This window comes from Protopterus annectens, chromosome 9.part0 (genome assembly GCF_019279795.1).
Source record: "Protopterus annectens isolate FY-2018-M chromosome 9.part0, PAN1.0, whole genome shotgun sequence".
In the NCBI taxonomy this organism is placed as follows: Eukaryota; Metazoa; Chordata; order Ceratodontiformes; family Protopteridae; genus Protopterus; species Protopterus annectens.
In genome coordinates this window covers 160197292-160223159 of record NC_056743.1, presented here as the reverse complement: position 1 = coordinate 160223159, position 25868 = coordinate 160197292, and the positions used below count along the sequence as shown (strand labels likewise).

At 41.4% G+C, this 25868-nt stretch overlaps 1 protein-coding gene across 4 annotated transcripts in view; it reads left to right on the top strand.

The window, feature by feature from the left end:
• ARFGAP2 (ADP ribosylation factor GTPase activating protein 2) overlaps positions 1–25868 on the top strand; it is a 722347-nt gene that overhangs the window by 231854 nt on the left and 464625 nt on the right. For all 4 annotated transcript variants that reach the window (XM_044082689.1, XM_044082691.1, XM_044082688.1 and 1 more), the window contains exons 5-6: positions 10826–10912; positions 22124–22220. In XM_044082689.1, the coding sequence (XP_043938624.1) occupies positions 10826–10912; positions 22124–22220 (184 nt within the window). The remainder of the gene's footprint in view (positions 1–10825; positions 10913–22123; positions 22221–25868) is intronic.

The window sequence follows — 25868 nt, the reverse complement described above, 5'->3', positions numbered from 1 at the left end:
TTGTTGTGTTAAATTATTTCCATCCAGTATCCTGTTCCAGTACATTTTATTGGATCGGCTTTGTTTTGTGCTGTGGGCTGATTTTTCTTGTTTATAGTTTAGGCCTTGTTTCTCATTTTAGATAGATTCTTTGCTTTTGGTGGGTCTTCCTTTAAGAATCATGGAGATTCTCAAAGCCACTAGGGAAGCTTCTTCATTTCACACCTATTCTGTTAGTTGGACGAAGATGTCTTCTGGGTGAGTGGGTATATTGATGTTCATCATATTGATCACTGCTAGAGTAGCCTTAACTGTGTGAGTTATATCTTGCTAAGGATGTAACATCTGGCCAGCTTCCAAAGCTTTATGGCACCTTCCATGTGCCCAAACTGTCAGGTGACTTATGGGTGAACTTACTAAAAGCCCGGTTTGGGTGCCAAGCCCTTCAGACCATTACTGCCTCTCAAGAGTACACTCCTCATTTGAATGTCAACTTGGTGCTGTTCCTTTGCTGTGCAGATAAGAAGTTCCCTTTGGGAGAAACACCTTCCATTTCACTTTCCTCTTCAGGAAAGTCATTTTAAACTAGGAGTTTGTGTTGTAATGAACTGCCACTTGACTGTACTTTTAAATGAGAGTGTTTCTTTTTTTTTTTTTTTGTCTGTTTAAAAGTCGTGTATAGTAACTGTAATCCATTTTCTTTTCCTGAGGAGAAACTGTTTATTTTGCTTTTTGGGGGTGGCAAAGTGTTTTAAACTGATTTTTAAGGGTTTGTAGTTTTTACCAACATTGCTGGTTGTCTTCCCCGGGAAAGAGTTATCATTTTTGGCTTGATCATGAAACAAGCTACTGGTCTCATGGTCAGTCTTCCAGACACAAAAAGAAAAGGTTAAGCAAACCGTCTTTTCCCTCAATAGCAGGCTAGCAATGTGCCTTAGCTGCAGGTGGGTGACTTTGCTGTTGCCATTTGTAGTACCTCAGGCCACTCATCTTTTCCCTGGATCCCTCTGTGTGGTGTCTAGCACCTGTAGCTCCTATGGACTTGGGGGGGGGGTTAGCCACATCCTCTGCAGCTGTTGGGTCCCTTCACTGGGCAAGGGAGAGACACTCTTGTCGATCCTGGGAGAGGGAACAGTGGAGGCTTCCCTGTTTTATCAGAATGCTGTGCCCATCCTTGGAGAAACTGCTGTTACCATTAGTAACATGGCTGGCCCCATTTTTCCTGTCCAAAAGAAACCAAAAACTAAGCATGTCTGCTTCTCCTCAAATTTCCTTAGACAGGTGCAGTTTACTGTGTCTAGCTTGGGGTTTAATTCAGGCTGTTGATCCTGTGAAGTAGTTTCTGGTAACAGAAAGGATACCTCTTTTTCTTAAGAGATTCAAGCTTCTGAATCCGAACAGGAAGATGAAGAAGCAGATATATTTTTTCTCCTCCGATTTCTGATTCTGACAGAAGAGACCACTGTTTCTGATTCTCCCTATGAGAGTTTCTCTTCTCTGAGAATATTGCTAGAATGTGCTAGTGTTTTCAGTGGGAGAACACTAAGGTTTCTCAGTCCATCAGAAAATACTAGTTGTTAAGAAGGAATTCTCAGAACCTACTCCCATCCCTCCAGTCTGATTTAGATGATGCGTGTTGCTGCCTGCAATTTTTCAGATAGTCAGCTAAGTTGCCAGTAAAAAGGCAGATAGGATGTGTAAAGTTCCTCAGTCTAAGTTTGTGTACCCTATTCTAAACCCTGACTCAGCAGCTGTAGCTTTAGGTGATCCCACTGCTGCTAAACCCTTAGTTAACCAATTCCATTCCTACTGATAAGGATGAGAAAATGATAGGTGTGGGGCAAAAAGTGTAAACTTTTGCAACTTTGATTTTCAGAGTTTTATATGTTAGTTTTTTTTTTCTGTCTGAATTGTGAAAGTATGAGGAATGTTTTATCTGCAGTTTCTTTTTGTGAGGAAAAACCTGCTTTAAGTAATTTAGTTCATTCTGTTGCACAGGTCACTACTCATTGCTTGCAGTGTGTGTATGATTCTGTTGACACTTCTTCCTGAGCTATGGCTAGTAGTACTGTTCTGAGGAGATTTGCATTATTTCATTCCCAGAACCTAGCAGATGATGTTACAAATGAGATTTTAAATTCCCCTTTGGTTAGAGATGTAGTTTTGGCCTCTCTGCTGCATAGGTGATCAAAAAGTGCGATTTAAAGGGGTAAGCTGATCCAGGGAATCTCTAAGATTTCCAGCCTTCTTTTCCAAATATTCTAAGGGATTAGCTAACTTCTCTTCCAGTTTTGGCAAAAAGCAGAATAAACATTCTCTACAAGTACAGGTAAATAGAAGTTTAAGAAGAAATTACAGGGGGTTCCAAAAAAGCCTCAAACCTCCCAAAAACAAAGTCCAACAAGTCTGAATGGCTATTTGAGACCTTATGACCCCCCCCTTCCACCTGACCCCTTTTTTCTTCCAGAGAGTCTGAGTATCCATCTTGTTTCCACAGATTCTTTATCATATACTGTCCCAGAGAGTGATGGAACCAGTTCCTCCTCCCGAAGTGGGGAAGGGTTTTTATTCAAGGATGTGCTTAGTGCCAAAGAAATAAGATGCTTGGAGACCAGTACTGGATCTTTCTTTCCTAAACCTGTTTGTGATGGTATCCAAATGTCACTTCACAACCTTCTTCCTCTTTCATGTTTCCTGGTAACACTGAACTTAAACTGCACTTATCACATGCCTATTCATCTAGACTTCAGACATTTCTTAAGATGATCTAGACACACAAAACCTTATCAGTTGTCTGCCTTACCCTTTGGACTGTACACTGCAAGTGTGTTCACAAAGTAGCTGGCTCCAGTTATAGCTCATTGTTGGCTACTGGATATCCACATTTTTCTATATTTAGATGACTTGCTTGTCTTTGCAGAAAATTTTTCAAAGTGCCAGGTGTCTCGCTTTTGGGTGAGAGATCTCTTGAATGTTCTCCTGGAATCCCAGCTTGTGCAAAAGTCTTTGGTCTCCTTCACACAGGATTGTGTTCCTGGGACGTCAACTAGACACTTAGATTCAAATAAATAACTTTTCTTTCACAGGAAAATTGCCTAGAGCTATTTGTAAGGTTTTCCACTCAAACTTCAGTCACTGCAAGAGAATAGATCAGGGTTTTTTGTCTCAAGGCTATGATTCTCACGTTACCTCTGGCTGGACCTCCACATGTGTAAAATAAAGTGGTATTTGAAGTCTCTGTGGTCCCAGCACTAGCACCCTTTGTCTTTTCAATCCCAGTGCTGTGGTTTGTCAGAAGAGAAATCATTTGGTGGAGACAGCAGATATCCTTAAATCTAGGTCTCCCCTTCTCATTCCCTGTTTGAAAGAAGTCATTCACCACAGATGCTTCAGACTTTGCTTGCAATGCAGTTACAGCAGGAATAAAAGTGCAGGGTGTGTGGGACACTAATGACAGATGCAAGCACATAAGATGTTTGCACTGATCAGGCACTCAACTCTTTGAATCATCTTTGGTCGTCTGGACCTTTTCAAGTTGTTACAGTCATGTGGTACATTAACAAGTGGGAAACTAGATCATCCTGTCTTTGTAAGCTAGGCATGTTAATTTGGGATATAGCTTCACAGCACAATTTTGATTTATAGACAGCCTACATTTCATCAGAGCAAAATTGTGTGGCAGACCAACTGAGCAGGACCAGGCCAGATCCTCATGAATAGAAACTTGATCATGGGGTCTTCATGATTTGATCCATCTGTGTAGAGTTCTTCAGGTAGACCTCTTTGTGCATCCTCTCTGAACAATCAGTTGACAAGATTCAGTTCCAGGTGAGCCATCACTTTAAAATGAACTATTTTACTTAATTGAATTTTAATTGAATTTCAATTGAATAATTCATTAATTATGTTTATAGAGTAGTATATAAACTGAAAGATTTTTTGATTAAAGTGATTCTGAAGAGGTCTCCAGGTGGGAGACTAAAGCGCTCAATCCTTTGTATCCTGTATGTTGGAATAAACTTTTTCGTGTTACACAGCCGTGGAGTTGGGAGTTTGGTTTACATACTGCTGGATTTCCTGTGGTTACTTGCTGGACTTTGAAGATTCAGTTCCAGCACTCCATGCAGCAAGGTTTGGAAGACAGATGCCTTTTCTTTGGGCAGGAATATTCCTGTATGCTTTCCCACTAATGCCGAGGGTACATCTGAAGATTTAAATGTAATTTCACTCCTCCTGGAGCTGGAAGATTTCCTATCCGGCATCAGTACACTTGGGTATAGTTGGCTGCCACTATGATCTCTGTTTTTTTCTTGCCGTCAGAGCCCAAAGCAGAGTGCCAGTCAGTGTGTTGATCAGTCCACAAAAGAGAAGAGTCTGGAAAGCTAAGTACTCCATTGAGGAACCTTTTAGGCATAGTTAGACTAATATCAGAGAAAATTAATAATTGTCTCCACTGTGGCTAGCCAGTACCACATTCGGGCTTCCACTGTGTGTGTGTGTGTGTGTGTGTGTGTGTGTGTGTGAGTGACTTGCTTGGGGCTAGTACATGTCTCCAGCTGTTGTTTTTGTGCTCACTTAGCAGAAAGATTGGGTGTAAGGCCGAGATTTTAGCAAGATATCTTAGTGAGTTGCTCGGCCATTTGCGTCCTGAGGCATGCGCAGGTCGAGCTGAGGTAGAAATCCCTTAACAAAAAAGAGACTGGGAAAAATGATCCAGGCTTAGGGGCTTGGATGATGCCTATTTACCTTCAGCCAGTCTTCCTAGGCTTACCACTGAAGAAGCTGAGGCACTTTTGCACACCTTTTTTGTGACCAAGGTTGTGGCTCCGGCTTCTAATGAAGTCCATAGGACTCGGTTCGTCAGTGGGGTCAAAGGCTTCTGTGCAGGAGCAGCTTCCGATAACCTCACTAAGACCTACAATAGATGTTCACGCCATCAAGATGTTGCAACAGCCTTTTGGCCGCTTGAGTCTGTTGTCCTTTCTGGGCTGGAGGTTGGTCACAGACCAACTAAGGCCACTCAGAAGAAAGTGGCTCCTGTCCAGTCTCAGCCTAGGCCTACCAGCTCCCATTACCAGGCATATCAGCAGGATCTTTGAGGCTGACTAAAGATCAATCTCTATGGTTAGAGCCAGATGGCCTCTCCCTGCGTTTTCTCATGGTAAAAGAAAAGAGCCACTCCTCCAGAAGATCTGTGTGATTCCTTTGATTCAGATGATGACTTTGACCAGGAAGATTCTACCTTTTGAAGGCTGTGCTTCCATGGGCTCATTTGGAGAATCGGACTCTGAGCAAAGTCTTGTATCACCCCCCCCCCAAGGAAATTCCCTTTGGGGATACTTTTCACACCTTGAGGGAATATTTCAAGTGGGAAGCACACAACCACAATTTAAGAAAAGAATTGGGAATTTAACCTCCCTGAACACAAACCTCTCACCATTCCTCCTGTCTTAGAGGTAGTAGATTATGTATTCTAGGACTCCTCCTTAAAACCAGACTCCCTGTCTCCTGCCCTTAGAAAGCCTGTCAAGTTTTATAGGGTTCTGGGTTCATACACACATTTCTTTAAGAACCCTGTGGCAGACCCCAAGTTTGTGAACCCAGGCCCTAAGGGAGCCAAAGCTGCTTGTCCAAAAACCCCTTGCCTTCTGCCAAGGAAAGTAGGCCTTGGATAGATTTTGCAAAGTAAAGTTTGCACATCTGCTACCCATGTGGGCCTTGAACTGTTAGCGTCACGTGGTTAAGTACCAGTAAACTGTTCTGGACCAAATGAAACAGAAATTGATGGGCATGGAGAACAAGAGTCTCTCCAAGGAGTTATTGGACCTTTGTAATTCCTTCTGTGAGGTAGCCAGACACTCCCTGTTCTGTGGCTCTGATGCTGTGGAAGCTTCCAGTAGGGCTGTAGCTACAGGTTGTATCATAAGAAAACATGCTTGGTTGAGAAAACAGTCCCTCCCAGACCATGTCAAAAACTGCTTCCTGGATGTCCCTTAAGATAAAGAATTTCTCTTTGGTCCCAAGGATGAATCTGTACTCAAGAAAATGGAAGACAAGGCCTAGCCAATGTAGACTGTTAAGGAATTTCTTCAGGTTCAGCCTCCTTGTTTCAGCAGAAACTACCCCACCAAGCATTGGTCTTTTCTTTCCCAACCCAAGGCTAGGCAAAGAAAGCCTCATAGGGAAAGGAGACAGCAGCAATGTCCCATGCATTGGCTTTCAGAACTTATTAGGTCAGTTGGCTCACACCTGTAGACCCCTAGCAGAGAGCAACAATAACTAAGCCATAGTACTCCCTGCCCCCCCAATATCTCCCTCCCAGACTTGGGGGGCTGTTGCTGTTGTACAGAATCAGAGATCACATTAGTACAGACCAGTGGGTGCTAAACATTATTTCAAAGGGTTACAAACTCATATTCAAGCAACCCTGCGATCCCTCAGGCTTCCCAGACATTCCACCAAAATGGGGGAAAAAATAAAATGAATAAATAAAAAAAAAATAAAATGAGGCATTGACCCAGATAGTTACTTTGCACCCAGGGTTCTGTGGAACCAGTGCCAGAACACTTGCAAGCAAGAGGATTTTACTCTAGACTCTTCCTGGTACCCAGAAAAGAAAGTGCATGGCGGCCAATACTAGAACTGTCAAGACTCAACCAATTCCTGCAGGTCCCAAAATTCAAGATGCTAACCCTTTTAAAACTTCTACCATGATCTCACCCAGTGTGCTCTCATGGTTACCCTGGATTTAAGATACATACCTTCATATCCCCACATGGCTTTTTACGCAGGTATCAGGCACTTTCAGTTCTGTGCTCTGCCCTTTGCTTTGTCTACTGCTCTCAGGGTCTTTACAAAATGGCTAGCCCCTCTAATAGCATTCTGCAGAACAAAGGGCAGTCAAATGTACCCCTATTTTGGACGATTGCCTCATCCAGGCAACAAACCTGAACTGTTTTTCACCAAAAACCTTTAAACATCCATGGGGATAACCATCAGTGCACAGAAATTTCTGACGAGCCCCACATCCAGAAGGTCGCCTTACCTCTGGACAAGGTTGCTTTCCTGACATGATACTTCAAACAAATAATGGTCAGGAGTTACCTTGCAGCCAGGGAGTATCTCGGGGCTATAGGTTACATGGACACTTGCATCTTCGTGATTCCCTTGGCCAGACAACCCATGAGGAAACTTCAGTGGTATCTCAAGAATGTATGGCCCAACATTCACAGTTTCTCACAGCAAAGATAATGCTGATCCCTTGTCTCAGGAAGGAATTTGCCTGGTGGGCCCAGGCATGCTCCCTCAATCTGGGTCTCCCTTTCAGATTCATCCCCCAGGAGCAAACTCTTACTATGGATGCATCAGAAATAGTCTGGGAAGCTCACTTCAGTCTCCTCCAGACTCAAGGGAAATGGGAATCCCAAGTTCAGTTCAGATACAAACCTATAAATCTAAAAGAACTTGTGGCAGTCCAAAAAGGTCTGATAGCCGTCCAAAAGGAATGGAAGCCAGGAGTGCTAGTAGTGAAGACAGACAACACCATGGTTATGTGGTACATAAAGGGGGGGGGGCACTGTTATCCTCTTTGCCACCTAGCAATGGATGTTTGAAAAACAGCTCACACCTCATCACACAGTACTTGTCAGGTGTACACAACCAACTAGCAAATCACTTCAGCTGAAGCCTGTCAGACCCCTATGAGTAGCAACTACACCGGGAAGTATTTCTCAGCATATCCAAAAATGGGGTGTGCCATTGATAACACCTTTTTGCCACCAAAGAAAATGCTCACTTGAAAATGATTTGCTCCAGGCAAAAAAATGAAGTCAACCTGGAGGACAGATGCTTTCTGTTTCACTTGGACAGACCTTTTCTTCTGTGCTTTACCTCCAGTATCACTGCTTCTCAGGGTATTGCTAAAGATAAGAGGAGCCAAGGGTAATACTAATAACCCCAGACTAACCCAGGCAGCACTCATACCCTATGCTAATCCACCTTATCATGCACAGAACCATGGCAGCTGCCATAGAGAATGGGCCTTTTAGCATAGGACAGAGACAAGATTGTAGGGCGCTCAGATTGTTAGCATGGATGATGACCTTCATTTCATGGAAGGAATCTCTACTTTACATTCAGGTCTTGGATATTCTAACAGAGACCAGGAAACCTAGCACAAGGAAATCTTACTCTGCCAAATAGAAGAGATTCACCCTTTGCTGCAGAGAAAAGCACAGAACCCTTATCTAGACAAGATTCCTTTCATCCTGTCTTATTTGGCCAGCCTTTTTGACAAAGGGCTCTTATCCTTTCATAAAGATCCATCCTTCAGTTAGCTCAGCCAACTTGCCTTCTCAACCTCCTCTCTTTTTTCACACCCCTTTATGAAACCGTTTTAGAGGGGTTGTTCACATTAGGCCTCCCAGAAAGTTTCCAGTTCCACCCTGGCCCTTCACCCTTCAAACCAGCTGCTTTCCACTGAGTTAAAATTTTACACCTGGAAGACTGCCCTCTTACTAGCTATCATCTCAGGCAGAAGTGTTTCTAAACCACTCCCTCCTGCCATCTCCCCTCCTTTTTGTGTTTTTTATGCCAGGGTGTGAACACTTTTTATATTTTTTTGTTCCTGGCATTGTTCTTTCAGGGCTCAGTCTCCTTCTCCCTGTTGGCAGGAAAGCTGTGAAGGGCATGGTGCTTAAACTTGTCTTCTAGTACACTCAGCTGTAGCTGCCTGACATTTTGGGCATGTTGATTGTGGCCTGAAGCATTCTAAGCTGGCCGGCTGTTATAGCCTTGGCAAGATAAAACCTATATAGCTAAGGCTTTTGCAGCATGACTGAACATCTACTGCTATGGTAAGTTTACTGGTACAACTGAACTCTCTGTCTCATTGGTTTATAGGTGGTCCTTTCTTGTCTCAGTTGCCTGTTTTGGTCCTTTTTTATTATTACATTGTCTAGTGCATGTTTTTGGTATTGCACATTTTTGTTTTCTGGAGGACATGAGGAATGGGCCAAGGCATAGCTAATTAAGTAATCCCTTAAAAAGTGCATATTTACCCTCATTGGGACTTGTACTTCATGATAAACAGGCTGGCCTGTCTGAAGTGGCAGATGGGCAGCCGTGAAGTTAGTTTCCTGGAAGACTTTCTTCTTGAAGGCCATCATTCTCTGCTAAAGGATCTCATAGTTGAGGGGCTTTATTTTCAGAGAACAGTATTTGATCTTTTGCAAGGATTGTCTGTCCATTAGTACTAACCTTTTTTTTTTTCTTGACACTATTCAAAGTTGTTTTTCAAACAGAACATTTAGCTCCCTGTTTTCTGAACAGGGGGAAGAGTCCAAGGGAGAGGGAACCCTTCGTACTTTGGATGTGCTCTGCCTAATTGGATTTTATCCCGATGTTAACAAGCTGTCCATCTGCTTTACTCCAGGAAAGGTGGGAGGTACTTGGTGTCTAGACAGACCAGTTCCATGTGGGCTGTTTAGTTATGTTTTGCCATCAGGTGGCAAACCTTCCACTGGAAGAAGCTGCTGTCAGGAGCGGCCGTAGGTCAACTGGTGCCCTAGGCAAAAGGGCTCCACAGTGTGTCCCACCACACCAGCCAGTGTCCCCATCCTACACCAAATAAATACTGAAAAAGTGCTCCTGTTAGACTGGCGGCCTAGGTAGCTGCCTAGTTGGCCTATGCCTGAGGCCAGCTATGGCTGTTGTTAAAGGTTAGCCCACCTGAGTCTGTGATAGCTGCCAGTGCTTGCATTGCATATGTCTCCATTTCAGACTTGTGTGCTGTGGCCACTTGGTTGCCATTGTTCACACCATTACTGAGCATTATTATATGGATTTTGCTGCTTGAAGTTTGGTCTTTTGCACATTGGCGTTTCAGGACTTCGCTTTCAGATCCTGCCCTTTTTATTTATTTTTTTATTTTTTTCTGGTCCTAGCCTCCCATAGAAGTTTATTTTTTCAACTGTGTGGGATTTCATAACATTTATGCACTAAAGAAGGCCACTGAGGTCAAGTTCAAGTTGACAGTAGATTTCCATGCAAGTCAGGCATGTTGATTTGTATTGGTCCTATGTTTTTTTTTTTTTTCCTTGTTTCCCGTCTTGCTGGTTATGCTTGGTGGAGGTGAAATCTGTTGCAAGACCTCAGTATTCCTTAACTACCCCCAGTGGTACCATGACATACACCTGCAGGAAGTATGGATATCCACTCCCCAGTGTAGTAATTTACAAGTGCTCAGAAGTATGTTGAGGTGGTGGCAATATCAGAGGGGAAACCCAGCAGTTATCCACTGTGTAAGGCCTTCACACAGATTTACTGAATGTGTATTTCTTGTTAGTCATGCTACCCTTTTACTCCAGAACTTTTTGCTAGAAGAAATGAATGTGGCAGTTGTATACTGGTGAAGAACAGTGCAAGAAATTTTATCTACTGACTGAATAACACTTTGCTCCATGGAAAATCAGTGAGTAGAAGGCCATATACGACTGCTGTTCAGACATTTCTCTTTCTCGGTTTCTGTCATACTGTTGTGGTGGGTATGTTTACCCAAGTATACTTTGTGGCAGTAATGCAGTAATTGGGAAGGCCTAAGGGAGTAGTTTCTAAAATTTTCAATGCATCACTTTCGAAACAGTTATATGGAATAAAAAAAAAACAATAGCTAAGAACCCATCAATTGGTCTCATTAAGTAATGCTCAGATAAAGACAGAAAAGGCTACAACTGTATGTGAGAATGTTGCATCCAAAGGCACAGAGAATGTCTGCTTTGTGAGAGTGGCTGAAATTTTTTCTACAGGTACGACCTTTTGTGACAGCTTCTGCTTTCTCCCCTTTTAGCTTTGGATTGATGGACTGAGTGGTAGTTCACAGACTGTTTCAATGTCTGATGGAATAGAAACTGACTTCTTCACAGAACAAACACAGGTCAGTTGGAAAATTGAGCTCTTTGCTACATTAAATTTACATGGGAAAAGTGGTAAGGCTTCATAATGAATTTTGTGTACATGAACAATAAATGTGCTTGGTTGTGTACTTCTGAACTGGTATGAACTCTTATGAGGTACTGGTACTATTCTAACAATGTCATAATGTGGTTTTAGTTTTCCATAATTGTTTTATGTGCTTATTTTTGCTTCAGTTCACTGTTTTATTCATTTTAACTTGTTCATTGTATAACATTGGAATCTAATGAAACAGGATACAGACATGACAAAGTAGTCACAACAAAAAAAAAGATGTGACAGTAATTAAATTATTTTTTTTATGGAGTAACCCTGCATTGTAACTTTTGCTCTTTGTTTCTGCTTGTATCATACTAAGATGAGGACATGATTTAAGTTGTGCATGTTGCCTGACAACATTGCTGAACAGTCGAAGGGACTGATTTGTATTCTTTCAAATTTCGTGCTAATCTGCACAGTTAATTTGGCATTTTATCCTTGGTAGCTGGTTTCAAGGTATTTTAGCACCAGGCATTAATGCCACTGTGTTGAATGCTGAGATCATTTTGGTGTTGATTTTTAAATTTTATGGGCCATTGGGGTCTGCCTTCATTTAGACCTAGTTACATAAATTGAAAATATTTAGTTCACCTTTATATTAGTACTAAAGTCATGTTATAAACACACATGGATGCTATGCAGAGTCCTGCAGTGTTGCAGAAAATCATACAAAAGCATGTCTTGCCCTTTGTGAACCCAAACTAACCATGTATATCCTAGTATTCTGTTTTAAGACTGGTTTAGATTCATCAGTTTATGTGAATGTTTCTCTGTTACTGGGGAATGGGTCCCTGGTTTGATGGTATGAATGTGTTTTTGAAGTACCTACTTGTGTATGACACAGTAAAAGTAGACTAAAGAGCAGTAGTTGTCAAAAACTTGGACTGGATACGATGCATTACTACTGTAGCTCATAACATTGCATCCTCCCAGAATGTAACCCAGCAAGGTGGCAATAAAACACAGACATATTGTACCATAGAGACAGATGGTTAGAGTGTAACAAATTAATTTTTGTTGCTGAAGGTACAGTTAAGCTTCTCTGTGAAGCAAGCAGTGGTGGAAAGGTGGAGAAGGATGAGTAAGACTGTGTCCCAAGAACTTAGGACCATGTCAGCGAAAGCTCTTATCAGTGCAGGCTAGAGAAAACCATGTGTGATGGCAAGTGTAAAGACAGTAAAATTAAATCTGAGAGACCTGGAATATTGCTCAACAAGGATGGGGTAATATATAAGGTCTTGAATTGCTGCACAAAAAGGAGCTTCTGAATAAGGGTGATGCATATGAATGTTAAGTTGATCAAACGCTGTCCTGCCTGTTATGGCAGTGATGGAAACCCTTCCCCACTGCAGCAGTAAAGTGGTAGGTGTGGGGAGTTTATGATAGAGGAGGAGGTGATGATGGTTAGAACATTCAAAGGTGGGAAGAACTACCTTTGCCAGTTGTGAACTTGCCCTGTTTGGTTAGAAGTTTGTTAATACAGTTATAAGAGAGGAGGTAATTTTATTTACCCCATCGTGAATGCTGGTAGCGAAGGTAAGTGTTGAACCAAGACTCGCATATTTTAAGGAGTTTACCACATTCGTAGAACCACCATCTATGATAGTAAAGGTCTGTTAGTGCATAAGCTAAGAGGCTTATGTGTTGCCTTTCTATACATCACTGTTTTAGTATTATAGGGATTTCCTGCCAGGCTTAGCCCAACATCCAGTTAGTATACCAAAGCCTTAGATCTTGTGTGTGATATACGTCACATGTATGCTCCCCGTTCAGGACATTTTTTTATTTTTTTTTTTATTTTACATTTGTTGACCGGGAAAGTCCGTCTGGATATATGTCCATTTTCAGCGGAGGCCCGGGGAGAAAAGCTCCAAGAGATTAAAATCATAACAGATATTACATATAGAACAAAACAAATTTTCAAATTTACATTAGTAACTCCAGAAAAAAGTTAATGAAAAGATTTGTACTTAACATAGCTATAAAAACTTTTGTAAAAACAGCTACATTCCCAAAACAAACTTTTTTTTTTTCTTATTGGTTCATGGGAAGTGAGTTTCTTCAGTAGATTCATAGGAAGTAAGAAACAAAGGCTACATAGGCAGCAGAGGTGGAACTGGAAACAGTGAATACTGTTAGTCTGGATTCAAGCAAGGGCATAGCCATTGAGAAGTTAGGAGAATTCTTAGGTGCTTTTTAAACAGTGGTGTAGATGAAATGGATGTTAGTTCAGTAGGAAGCTTGTTTCATAAATTACTAATAGAGTTAGTGAACAAGCACTCCCTATACTTATTGTTGGATTTTAGGGTAGATGCTAATACCCTATTGGCAGATCGTAGAGTGGTAAGGTTTTTGTAAGGGCTAACAAGCATACAGAGTATGGGAGTATTTGAGGGATGATGTAGAATATTATGAGTGATGGTAAGTTGTAACAGAATCTGATTTTGTAATTCTAGCCAACCTAATAGTTAAGATTCTGGCAGTGATGGGTTCTAAATGAAGAACCAGTAGCAAATGTGGCTATGTTATTATAGGATGTTACTATTTTATGGATATTGCTTTTGGAGAGGTTTGAGTAAATTGGGGAAGCATAGATAAGGGTTGAGAGTAGGTGAGTTTGGGCGATAGTGGATTTAGTTGAGGCTGTGAGAAAGGGTTTGAGTCTATAAAGGAAGCCTAGTTTTCTATTAACTGATTTAACAGTTAGGTTAATATGTGTTTCAAAGGTAAGATTATGATCAATTGTAACCCCTAGAAGTTTGGTCGTCATATCGGGAGCTATTGTAGTACCATTGTTGGATGTGACTGTAAAGTTAATAGATGAGGACTTAAGGGTGGGAGTAAGTAATAATAGTTTTGTTTTTTTTTGGGTTAAGGAGGAGACCGCGTTGATGAAACCATTTTTCAAATAAGTTAAATACTGTTTGGGTCTTAATTTGGAGATCTGCAGGTGAGGAAGCACTACATATTAATGTTGAGTCGTCAGCGTATTGTATACAAGTGGCTTGTGGAATGGAGGTTTTCAGATCTTTAATAAAAATGGTAAATAGGAGAGGTCCCAGAATAGAGCCCTGTGGGACACCGAGAGAGATAGGGAGCTGAGGGGATAGTTTATTATTCCAAAGAGCTGCTTGCTGTCTATCCTCTAAATAGGACTTAAACCACTTGACAGCTTCGGTGCCAAATGAGGGAGACTTAAGTGTTTCTAACAGTAGTCTATGATTAACCATGTCAAATGCCTTTGAGAGGTCAATAAAGAGGGCTGAGGACAGTATGTTATTGTTACGGTTTTTATTAATGGAGTCAGTGAAGGATAAGAGTGCTGTTGTACTATGGAATGGTCTAAAGTCATGTTGGCAGTCTACTAGTAGGTGGTTTTGGAGGAGGTAATCCAGTATTTGTCTGTGAATACATCTGTCCATAATTTTTGCAAGTGGGGAGAGTAGGGCTATGGGGCTGAAGTTTGAAAATTCGTTTTGAGTTACCACCCTTATGGAGAGGTATAATGTGAGAGACTTTCCAAAGATATGGGATGGAGCATTCAGTGATGGTTCTGTTAATTAGTAAAGAAATAGGTTAGGCAAGAACTCCAGCTGCCGTTTGCAGATATTCAGCTGGAAGGAGGTCAGCTGATGGGGTACAAGGTTTAAGTTTAAAGAGCAAGGTACGTATGAGTGATGTTGGCACTGGTTGGAAATGTAGTGTGTGTGTGGCAGGTTTGTTGGGAGGGTTGAATCATTTGTGATAACTGATGGTATGGGGGGGTAGGGTATTAGCTAAAGAGGTAACTGAGAAAACATTGTTAAAAATATCAGCAATCTGGGTGGGAGAGTTTTGCAACAAGTTTGAAGGAGTAAGTGTTTTGGACTTTCCAGGATGGAGCAATGTATTTAATCCTGACCAGAATTTTTGTGGGTTTGGATATTGGGTCTGTTGGAACTTAAGGTAATAGTTTCTTTTATCCAAAAATATTGATTTTTTTGCAGAATTTCGAAGTTATTTAAAATTTAGGTGATCATTAGGGTTTTTAGTATTTCTCCATTTGGACCAGGATTTATTTCTCAGTCTCATTTTTTGTCTAGTCTCCTTAGAGAGGGATCATGGTGTTCCAGAATTTGTTATTGAAGTATGAGACTGCTTCATCAAGAGAGAAGGTCTTTAGGGATGACCAATTGCACGTTTTAAGTTCAGCCTGGAAATTAAGTTGATTCAGATTTTTCTTGTTTCTTGTGGTTCTAAGGATGTTCATTGTGTTACCCTGCTGCAGTCATCACACTTTGGTTATCCTGTCATCAGGTGGTCCCGCAGTCGGCCGGAATTCCAAAGTCTTGGTCCGGCGTCGGTTGCTGTCACTTCTTCCCTGACGTCAGTGCGCCAGGGGTATATATAATGCATCCGACGCCATTTTCTTCTGTCTTTCTTGCTGTGCCCGAAGCAGGAGCAGTTCGCAAGTGCCAGTCGGCTGACTCCTGAGATTTTCGAAGTCTAATTTCAGATCCGAAGTCTTCAGTAAAGCCAAGTACCCCGTTGGGGAAACTTTTCTTGCCTCAGACCGATGTCAGAAAAAGTTAACAATTGTATTTCTTGTGGGAAGCAAATACCTCATAAGGATGGTCATTCTTACTGCATACTTTGCCTAGGCCCAGACCACGACGTCACTGGGAATTTAGGTCTTTTGTCTGGATATAAAGGTTAGGGAATGGTCACTAATATTGTCAGGGAGTAATATTGACATAAGGCATAAAGGTGACACACACAGTTACCCAGAACTTCTTTGCCACCAGTCCAAACACCATCATCACTCATAGGTCTGAATGGTCTGTTTACTGTGCTGAATACCTAGCTGTCAGATAAGTTCCCCATTGGGGACATTGTTTCTTTTTTCTTTAGTCTTGTTCTTTTTTGGTTACCTAGAGTTCATGTCAGTCAAGAAGGGAAAATGTCAGTGTGGGAGGCAGATTCCTCATAAGGATTGTCATGAACAGTGTCTCTTTTTGTCTGGGTGTTTCCTATGACAACATATCTTGTAGCAGTTGTAAAGCATTTGTGCCTAAGACTCTTAGAAGTCTGTTGTCTTCCCTAAACATGTACCTGGAGAACCAGAGGCTTAATCTGTTAGCCCAAGGTAGCATGGCAGAATCTTCTAACCCCGAGGTACCATTAAGCAAGAACCATCCTCCATTGGATATTTCTCCCTTAGCAGATGATAGCTCTGTAGGCTGTTCCTCTGCTGTGAACCTGTCTGAGACTGGCATGGATGCTTCCTTTTGCACATCCTCTGAGGTTTTGCAGGCATCCTGTCTGGACGTCAAAGGGAAACTGCAGTTGATCATCTCTGAGGGTCCTAGAGGAATTCTGCAGATTTTGGGCAGGGAACAGATCCTGGGTACTTTTTGAATTTTGTCAAGGGTCAGAACCCCCATTGTTAGGGCTGATGTCCCTTCCAAGAAAAAGCAAAAGACTAAGCATATTTCTGTACTCCCTATGGATCCTCAAGGTGAATGACAGGAGTTTATTTGGGGCCTCTAATGCCCCTGAAGCCTCCCCAAGGGGTTTTTCTACTTACTTTACCCTTGGACTTCTACCCCTTCCATAGCTGCTATGTAAGGTGAGGATTCAGTCTGAGGGATCCTTGTCCTATTCTTCCCAGCTGCCTTCGCCCTGAGCTTGTGCTTCTGATGAAGACGACTCTTGAGTCCTGAGCCTCCTTTTGATGAATTGTCTGCTGGAGACAGTATAGCTAGAATGATGGATTACTTTAAATGGATTTCTTAAGTTTCTGATATCCAGAAAAAGTATTACGACCTGCTTCAGATTAATACTCCTAAACCTTCTACAGTACCTTCTGTGTTAGATACTTTGTTAGGCATATTTATATCTGCCTCAAAGTTTCCTGAGTCTCAACCTCTGGCACTAAAGGAACCTGACGGTTTCAGTAAGGTTCCAGAGAATTGCCAGCTCTCATTTGTGTCCTCCTGCTGACCATGCTGTGGTGTCTATCTCCTCTGATAAACCTTCAAACTCCTGCTGTTTTCCAAGCTTCTACCTTCAGGCAAGGAATTAGATCAGTGAAGAGAAATAGTAAGAAGGTTTATACTGCTTCTACTTTGGGCTTTCAGGCCATCAATTACCAGACCCACTTGACCAGATATGCTGTGGCTTTGATTGCCCAGGCTTTTCAGTTTTTTTTTCTGACCTCCCTGATTTCAAGGCAAAAAATGTTCCACTCTTTCTGTTTTGTGCTCTACCTCTCAGGTGGCTAGTCACTCAAAGGTAGCTATGATGTTGCTGATGCCTCTTCCAGAGATGCTGCCTTTGGGTCTGTCATGAGGTGTTATTCTTGGCTTTCCCCAAAGTGTTTACCTGAAGACATTGCTGGATGCGCCTTTGGATAATAAAAATCTCTTTGGCAATGCTGCTGTTGATATGGTTGCCTCCAAGAAAAAGGCAAGACTTTGCAGGACATTAAACATATTGTCTCTCCTATCCACAAGTTCTTGAGAAATTCTCCTACTAGGCCTACTTTTGTTCACAGGTGGCCTTATCAGGCCACTAAAGGCAGGAAGAATGGAAGGCAAACTCCTCCTGATAAGTCTTCTCAGGTTTCTGTGGCTCAGAAGCCTCCTTTTTCTGACTAGCCTGCTTCTATTTAACATCTCACCCCCCCCCCCCCCCCGACCAGGTTCCATTGTCTTTTTGGTTGTCCCTCTGTACTCCAAACTGGCTTCTCATCAGCTTAGATTCTTGAGTTCTATCTATCATCTGTCAGGGTTACTTCATGGTGTGGAAGTCTCTCCCTCCTTTTTCAGGGATTTCCCAACCTCCTCTGGAACAACTTCCTCATTTCTCAGAGGTGCTTGGGTCCTTGTGGACCAGGGAATTATTTATCCTCTTTGTCCTTCCCAAGTAGGAAAAGGATTTTACTTCAGGATTTTCCTGGTTCCACAAAAGGAGGGCACTTGGAGACCTATTTTGGATCTCTCCTCACAAAACACCTTTCACAAAGTTCCTTCTTTTCAAATCCTCACTCTTCAAACCCTGTGTCCTCTTTTAATACCCAGGATTTTCTGGTGTCCTTGGATCTGAAGGATGCTTACCTTCATATTCCTATTCACCCTCTTTTCAGGAAGGTTTTACATTTCTCTGCTTCTTCCTCTCATTTTCAGTTCACTGCTTTACCCTTTGGCGCCTCTACTGCCCAAAGGGTATTCACAAAATACGTAGCTCCTGTTGCAGGCTTCAAGGCATTCAGATTTTTCCTTGTCTAGATGACCTGTTGCTTTACACAGACAACATCACATTGTCATATTTCAACAAGCAGGGGGCAAAATCTTACCTTTCTTGCAGGCTGATTCTTCAGGCTGGGATCTGGCTTTCGGTTATTAGTTAATTTTTCAGGCAGTGTATATTTCTTCAGAGGACAATGTAGTGGCAGATGCTTTGAGCAAGTCCAAAACACATGGTCACAAATGGATGTTTTGCAGAAACGTGTTTCTGGGCATGGCCCATTGGTGAGGAATTCCTTGGGTAGATATTTTTGTATTCCCTCTTAACAGGCATCTTCTTTTTATTTAGGAGTGCCATGTCATCTGTTGTGGAAGATAGATGCCCTTTCTTTTCTTTGGAAGGTTTGGCCAGGAGAGCACTGGTTCCCCTCTTAATGCATTTGCCAGGGGCGTCACCACAAGTTACCTCACCGGTTGGACCTTCTCATACAGGACAAGGGGTCACTCATCCATCCTCCCTTGTCTGCTGTTCAACTGACGCTGTGGGTGATAATTTTGAGTCCTTTTAGATGCCTCTGTTTTGAGGACGTGCTCAGGGTTTTACAGAAGACGGGGGAAAAAACATGCAACAGAAAGTCTTGCATTCTCAAATGGAAGAGACTGGTGCCATGCTCATAATCAGGACTCTTTTTTTTTTTTTTTCTTCAGTGGGGATCCCTTTGGTTCTCTCATTTGTATGAGTTGCTCCAGTCTGGCTAGGCGTATTCTTCTGTAATAGCCCATTTGTCAGCTATTTCTGCCTGTCTGCTTTTGAATCCTCTGTTGACTTCTCAATTTGAGGTCAGACAATTTCTTAAAGGCATCCTGTATCTTGGGCCCTAAAAGAAGCCTATTCTTCCTTGGGACCTTAATTTTGTTTTAGGGAAATTGACCCAGGCTCCTTTTGAGCCTGCATGTTCAGCTTCTCTGCAGCATTGTACCTAAAAGACTGTTGCTCTTACTTCTGCTCAGAGGGTTTCTGAGCTTCAGGGTCTTTTGGCCATCCCTCCTCTTTTTTTTTTTTTCTTCACAAGGACAGGGTGACCTTTTGTACTAATCCTTTTATGCTCAAGGTGGTTAATTTGTCATTTAATTAGGCAATACAACTCCCTTCCTTTTTTTTTTCTTCTCAATTTGCTGATGAGAGGGTCATACATACCTTAGATTTGCACAGACAGCTCAGCGATTAAACTAAAGCTATTTTTAAGTTTGACCATCTTTTTGTTTTGTTTCATCCCATTGCATTGGATTTGATTGTTTTTTTCTAAGCAAAATGTCTGTCTACAACTGTTGGGGCTCACTCCACTTGGGGTGTTGCCTCTCTTGGTGCTTTCTTCAGGGGATTGGACAATTCCATGCCTGAAGCTTTCACTTAGTCTTCAGTGCATACCTTTACTAAGCATTATAAATTGGATATGGATTCTAGGGCCAGAGTAAGTTTTGCTAGGGCCATTCTGCATGGTTTTGTTGAGGGTTGCTCTTAGCCTTCCAACTCAGTTGCTTTTCTTCAGCTTTTGTACTCTCCCTGTGGTGAAGATTACTGGAACAGTGATGTAGAAGGACATAGCACAGTTATGATGTCCTTCTCTTTACTGTTGTAGTATTCACTCCCTCAATCCATCCCCCTTTTTTCTTTTGGATTTGTTTTGGTTTCCCTCCTGGCCAAGGGTCTTCCTTTTTCATCTGCATTTTCTCCTTCTGGGTGTACATAGCCTCCTTTGTCCAATGGAGTGTATCCTCTACTGGGACAGTTCAGTTCTGCATAACTGCATCTGTATGTCACCTTTATATTGTATGTCCTGAACTGGGAGCATATGTGTGATGTATGGTGCATACAACATCTAAAGGCTTTGGTATACTGGCTGGACATTGGGCTATCCTTGGCAGGAGATCCCTATGGAGAAGAATACTGCAACACTGAAGAGGATATTTATTGTTATGGTGAGTTTGCACACAACTGTACATACGTGGTAATGCGTTGTAGAGTTTCCCCAAATTACAAACATGAATGAGACACTAGAAAGCATGGAGGTAGTAAAAAGAAAAGTAGTTTAGTACGGTAATTCTGTAGATGAAATTACCTTTATATTAGTACTTCCAAGACACCTTATAAACGCACATTTACTCTGTGTAGAGTCCTGCAGTGCTGTAGAAAATCTGTCTAAAAGGAGGTCTTGCCCTTTCTGAATCCAAAATAGCCATATTTCTAGTAGTTCTGCTTTGTAAGACTGATTTTAGAGTCAGTTTGAGAATGTTTCTCTCTTATTGGCTTTGACTGGTTTGATGGCATGAATGCGTTATTGAAGAAAAAAAACTGTAAGACAACTTCATTGAACTGCATAAAACGTTTTGTGGGGAGGTGCATCTGGATCCTTGGGCTCAGTCTACCTTCACTGTCCTCCTTTTTTTCTGTCTGTCTCTGAAAGAGCCTTTTCAAAACTTACCATAGCCGTTTTGAACTTTGTATCTTCTAACATTACATCTATTACATTAAAGTAGCCTTTTAATAACTCTTGTACTGTCTTACTGACTCGGCTCGGCTCAATGACATTATTTTACTTTTTCCTACAGTGCTCTCCACTGTCTACTGCACTATTTCACCTGTTCTCCCCATTAACTGGACTTCTGTTCAGTCAACCACCGCCTCCCAGACCATCAACCTATACAACTTCTCTCAGTTAATTCCCCTACTAGACCCAACTAAGACAGTCCTTCAGGAAGTATTCTGGACTGGATTTTAGTTTCCCACCCCAATACTATCTCAGATAGCAGCACTTTGCCTGATTCTCTCAGCGATCACTTACCTGCCTTCATTTGCCACACCCCTTCCTTCACACACTTACAACACAACTATATCTTAACCCGAAACCTCAAAAACTTCATCCCGTAATCCTTTTCTGATAGCTTGAACCTAATGAACTGGAACCCTCTGAAAACTCTTCCTCTTGACAATGCTGACACTTTAACACTATTTTACTACCTTACTAAACTGCTTTGCCCCTCACAGAACTAAAAGAGTAAAGTCCATTACTACCCTATGGCTTTCTAAAGACACATTATCCCTTGTGCATACTCGTGACAAAGCATGGAAACTCTACCAAAAAAATAAAATGCCCAACACCCTCACTGAATACAAACAACTTTGTAATAAAGTTAAAAAAAGCTAATTGCTGACCGCAAATCCTACCACTCTTAAGCTTCGGGATTGCCAGAAATCCAATCCCAAAACGTTAGAGGTGGGTTTTCATTCCCTGGCAACAATATGGTGCTGACCAGTCTCTCTCTCTCTCTCTCTCTCATGGACTCCACATGTGGATTGGCATGAGCCAAGTGGAGGCTGAGTTGGGCTCCGTATACCCAGAGAGTGAGAATGAGGCGAGGTGCTGATGGTCAGCTGTATGAAAAGGGAGCAAAAAAAAAAAAGTCTGTGTTCTTAATCTTCCTGACAAAGTAGTAGGCAGGAACTTCTCCTCAAGCCATTTACTTGTTCAGCACTGTGGTGATCATCTTACCCTGCAGCACTGTGCCAGATTTGAGTCTACTGTGTCGTATGATCATTCATATACCCACCATGTGGCATTGTCACTTGTAGTCCTCTGTGGTACTGTGCCATTCCGCATTACACTTGTAGTATTGCCATATGACACTGTGCCCCTTATCCTGTATTATAGTACTGTCATAGTCATAGCCCTGCAATGTGGCACCATATCACTTTTTAGTCTTGCCATGCAGCTGTTTAGCTTTCCCGTTCTCTTTTGTCATCACAATGTAAGATAATATCACAGGGTAAAGCTGGTTACCAAGCCCATGTTGCAGCTGGCCAAGAAGTGGTGAGTAACTAACAGCTTACTTTTTTTTTCCTCTCTTAGTGTTCCAATATTTGGGATGTGCCAGCAAATTTGAATAACCCTGTAAGTCCTGAAAAGTCAGCGCAGAAAACACCAGAAGCTAATCAGAATTTTACTGGTAAGTGCTGAAAAAGTTTTTAATTTTTTACAGTACTGAAAACAGAGGATTGGATGTAGGTATTGTTGATCTGTTGGGGATACATAACATGGCCAGTGTTGTGGGAGATGCTGACCAGTAACTTGCCGATTTTTTAAAATTTAGTAATTGTTTGAACTCACCCTTTCATTTACACAATATATATGTATATATATATATTTTTTAATTGCCTCCTGCTACACATCATTCCAGGTGACCATCATTGTTCCACATGCTCCTATCTTATGTTTTCGTAGTACTGCTGGGTTGCTCTACTCTTTCTCCTTCCCCACCAACCAGCAGCCCCAGCAGTGAGAGAATTTTTTATGTCCTAAGTGGGCACAGCTGCTTCAACATCCCAGGCATCACCGCACACAGTTTATATTTTGGAGGAGGGAGCAGGGATATTTATCTCAATAGCTACATTGCACTGGTAACCATTTGAAATGTTGGGACCCCCTAGAGCGAGTCCTGAAATACAAAGACTGAATGGATAAAAGAACGGACTTGCATATACCAAGTCTGAGATGTGATTTCACGAAATATCGCCTATTGTCAGAGGTATGGTGATCTCTGGATTCAGATATATGTTTGGAAGTGGGAGGGGTGTAGGGTAGGCTTGCTCCCCCTGAAAAAAGAACTTTAAAGGATAACAGCTGTTTGAGATTCTGTGTTTTCTTTCTTTCTTTTTTTTTTTTTTTTGCATGTTGAGTGTTGATTTTTCAATAGGGAGCCCATACTACTTCATAATTAAAATGTCCTGTCATTTAACTATTGTGGCTGTTTAGTATGTTAGCACAGTGTAAAACAATATTTAGGGTTTGCAGTGCTATTTCTCATTCGTGTACTTTGCTATTAAGTGCCGACTTGTGATTTGGGCTTTGTGCTTTAGAGGTCAGGCAGTCCTTTAGATAATATAACAATAAGAGTTTGAGAGGGTCTTGGTCAAGAAGTCTGTTCCTCATCCATTAAAACATTTGGATTTAGGTTTGCAAATGTGTGCATTTGCACTTAGTGTGTCAAGAGCTTCCTGTCAAGTTTTTATTGCAAGGTAATGAAGTGGGTAGGAGAGGATGCAATATATTAGTTTATTGGAGATGGCATTTATGCTGTTATCTTCCCCAAGGAGCAGCATCTGATGCTTTTGAGTTTTTGCCCAAGGTTGTAATTTTGTTCATAGGTGAATGCTAAGCTAACTGCCAGAAGTGCTATTTTAAGCCTAGCAAATAACCTGAGGTCAGAATCAAACATTATACCTTGTGTCTGTGAGGTAAAAGCATTAACCGTTATGATAAACTCATCGCTTTGTGATCTATGGAAAGTTATTTTTTTCCTTGAATGTCTTTTATTACATTAATGTGTCTCATATTTGCATGGTTACCAAAGAGTACTTAAAATGTGTAAGTTGGAAAAGAATGCAGAATGCAATTACCATGGTTTGGGAAAGAAGACTCTTACACCTTCACACCTTTGTGTCCTTTTCAGAAAATTGTGCACTCACCCCTTTATATCCTTTTCAGAAAATTTTAATAAATGAATTTGCATTATATAAGACTAAAACCTTTCAGTGGACGTAATACTGTATTCCTTTGTTTTATTCTTCAGATCTGATATTGTCATTTCCTTTCATTCCTCAACTGATGAGGTTTGGATCAGAGACTCTGATGTAACCCTGCCTCTTCTTCCAGAGAGTAGGATCCAACAAAGCTCAAACTCCTTCATTTACCCATAATGCTCCACCAATCTAACATACCTCAGATCTCATTTGCCTGCATTGTGAAAAGATGTGGACTGCGAACTCTGAAGTATTTAGTGTCATCTTATTTTCTTGTGGGTTAGGTGAATGTTGGACTCTTCTTTTCTCCTGTACACCCTTTTTCCTAAAATACCTCCTGTGTTACCATGGTAATTCTTTTTCCCTCTTTCAGTCCATTAGATATCTCATGCTGCTTTTTCTGTACTCATTTATTCTACCATAGTAAATACCTTTGTGGAATAGTCTTCCTTTGACAATAAGAATAACACACACACACTTAAAAAAGCTCTCAAAGAATATCTTCTTAACAATTGGACATGTCCCTGTGAAATCACTGCTTGAACTTTCTTTTCACTTTCTTAAATCTCATTCTCCCTTATCTTTCTAACTACAACTTCATTTTTACTCTTATCCTTACTACTTCTAAATTCTGCTTCTGGCTGCTATATTTTTTCTCATGCTATTGCTACTGCATATCATATCTCTATCACCTTACACCTTCTCTCTGAATCTTTTTAAATTCTGTATTTCTTATCTTTTTTTTTCTCCTCCTTGATATTTATAATCTGGTTTCTTGTAAAGTTTATATTCCTATTTTTAGCAAATTCTGTACATTGTTAATTAACAGCATTATTGTTTGGCAGTAAGTATTTTCTATACTTATTCTTTTTATTGTATGTTTTGTACAAATTGTTGATTTATTATTATTATTATTATAAAACTATTATGTACTGTTGAGTATTTCTGCCAGGGCCTCTGCTGAAAAAGGGCTGTAGCTCAGTTGGACTTAACAAATGTCAAATAAATAATATTTGGTAGTTTTTCCTACTTTTTCTCTTTCCTATAGTAATCTTTTATATATTTTTGCAATTGTCATTTGTGATGGTCATTGTCGCTTGATTCTTTTAAGTCCTGTTCTTCTTTTGGTTCACAGATGTCAGATAAATGCATGGGTTTCAAAAAGCGTGTTTCCTGTGGGCATAAGATCCCAAATTCTGATGCCCACAGGGAATGTGTCTTCTGTCTGGGTCCTGCACACTTGGACACGGATTGTGACATCTGTGCTGGATTTAATTCTCAGGCCCTAATCGAGTGGAAGAACAAACTAATTCTGAGGGGACTTCTTCAGTTGTTGGGGCTCAAACCCGTAAGAAGTCCGATGAACATAAAAGCGACTCTTTATCCTACGACAAGGAGACGCTTAAAAGGACTCTTGGTTGCCCTTCTACTTTGACCTGTACTCATTCATCGAAGCCTCCAGCCAAAAGTTTGAAAAAAAAATAGATCTGTCATTACCAGATCTGAATATCCAGACTAAAAGATTCCATTGGATCCGTACTTCCCTTTTGATGTTGGAGCGTATTCCTTCCAGGCATTCCCTCTCCTTTTCTTGAGCAGTCCTCCAGAAGGTATTCTAGACCCCCTTCTACAGCCTTGTCTCTTCAACTCTCCAGGCCTTATCTGAAACAGATGTGGATGGGATGATGAAATTCTTCAGGACGCAGGTACTGATGGGAGTCCTTTTGGCTCTAACCCCCTTTGGGGCTTGAGACCCTACCTCAAACCACACCACCCTTGATTTCTCCTCTGATGCTTTCTTCCGTTTCAGAGCTGTCTGATGCAGAATCATTGGTGGTGTCTTCTTCAGATCTGAAGATTCATGTTTCTTAGACTCTGATGGTCCCTCTAAATCAACCAGCACTGAGCATCTCAGAGCAGGAAGATTCTTGGAACCAAAGCACTGGCTCTAGCATGTTGGAGTCTACTCTGAAGCTTCTGGAGCTTTCTCTTCCTCTCAGAACCTCAACGTTAAATAACTCTGGCTCGACTCCCTCCCTCCTCAGGTGAAGAGCTGACTGCCTGGCGGGGGCGGA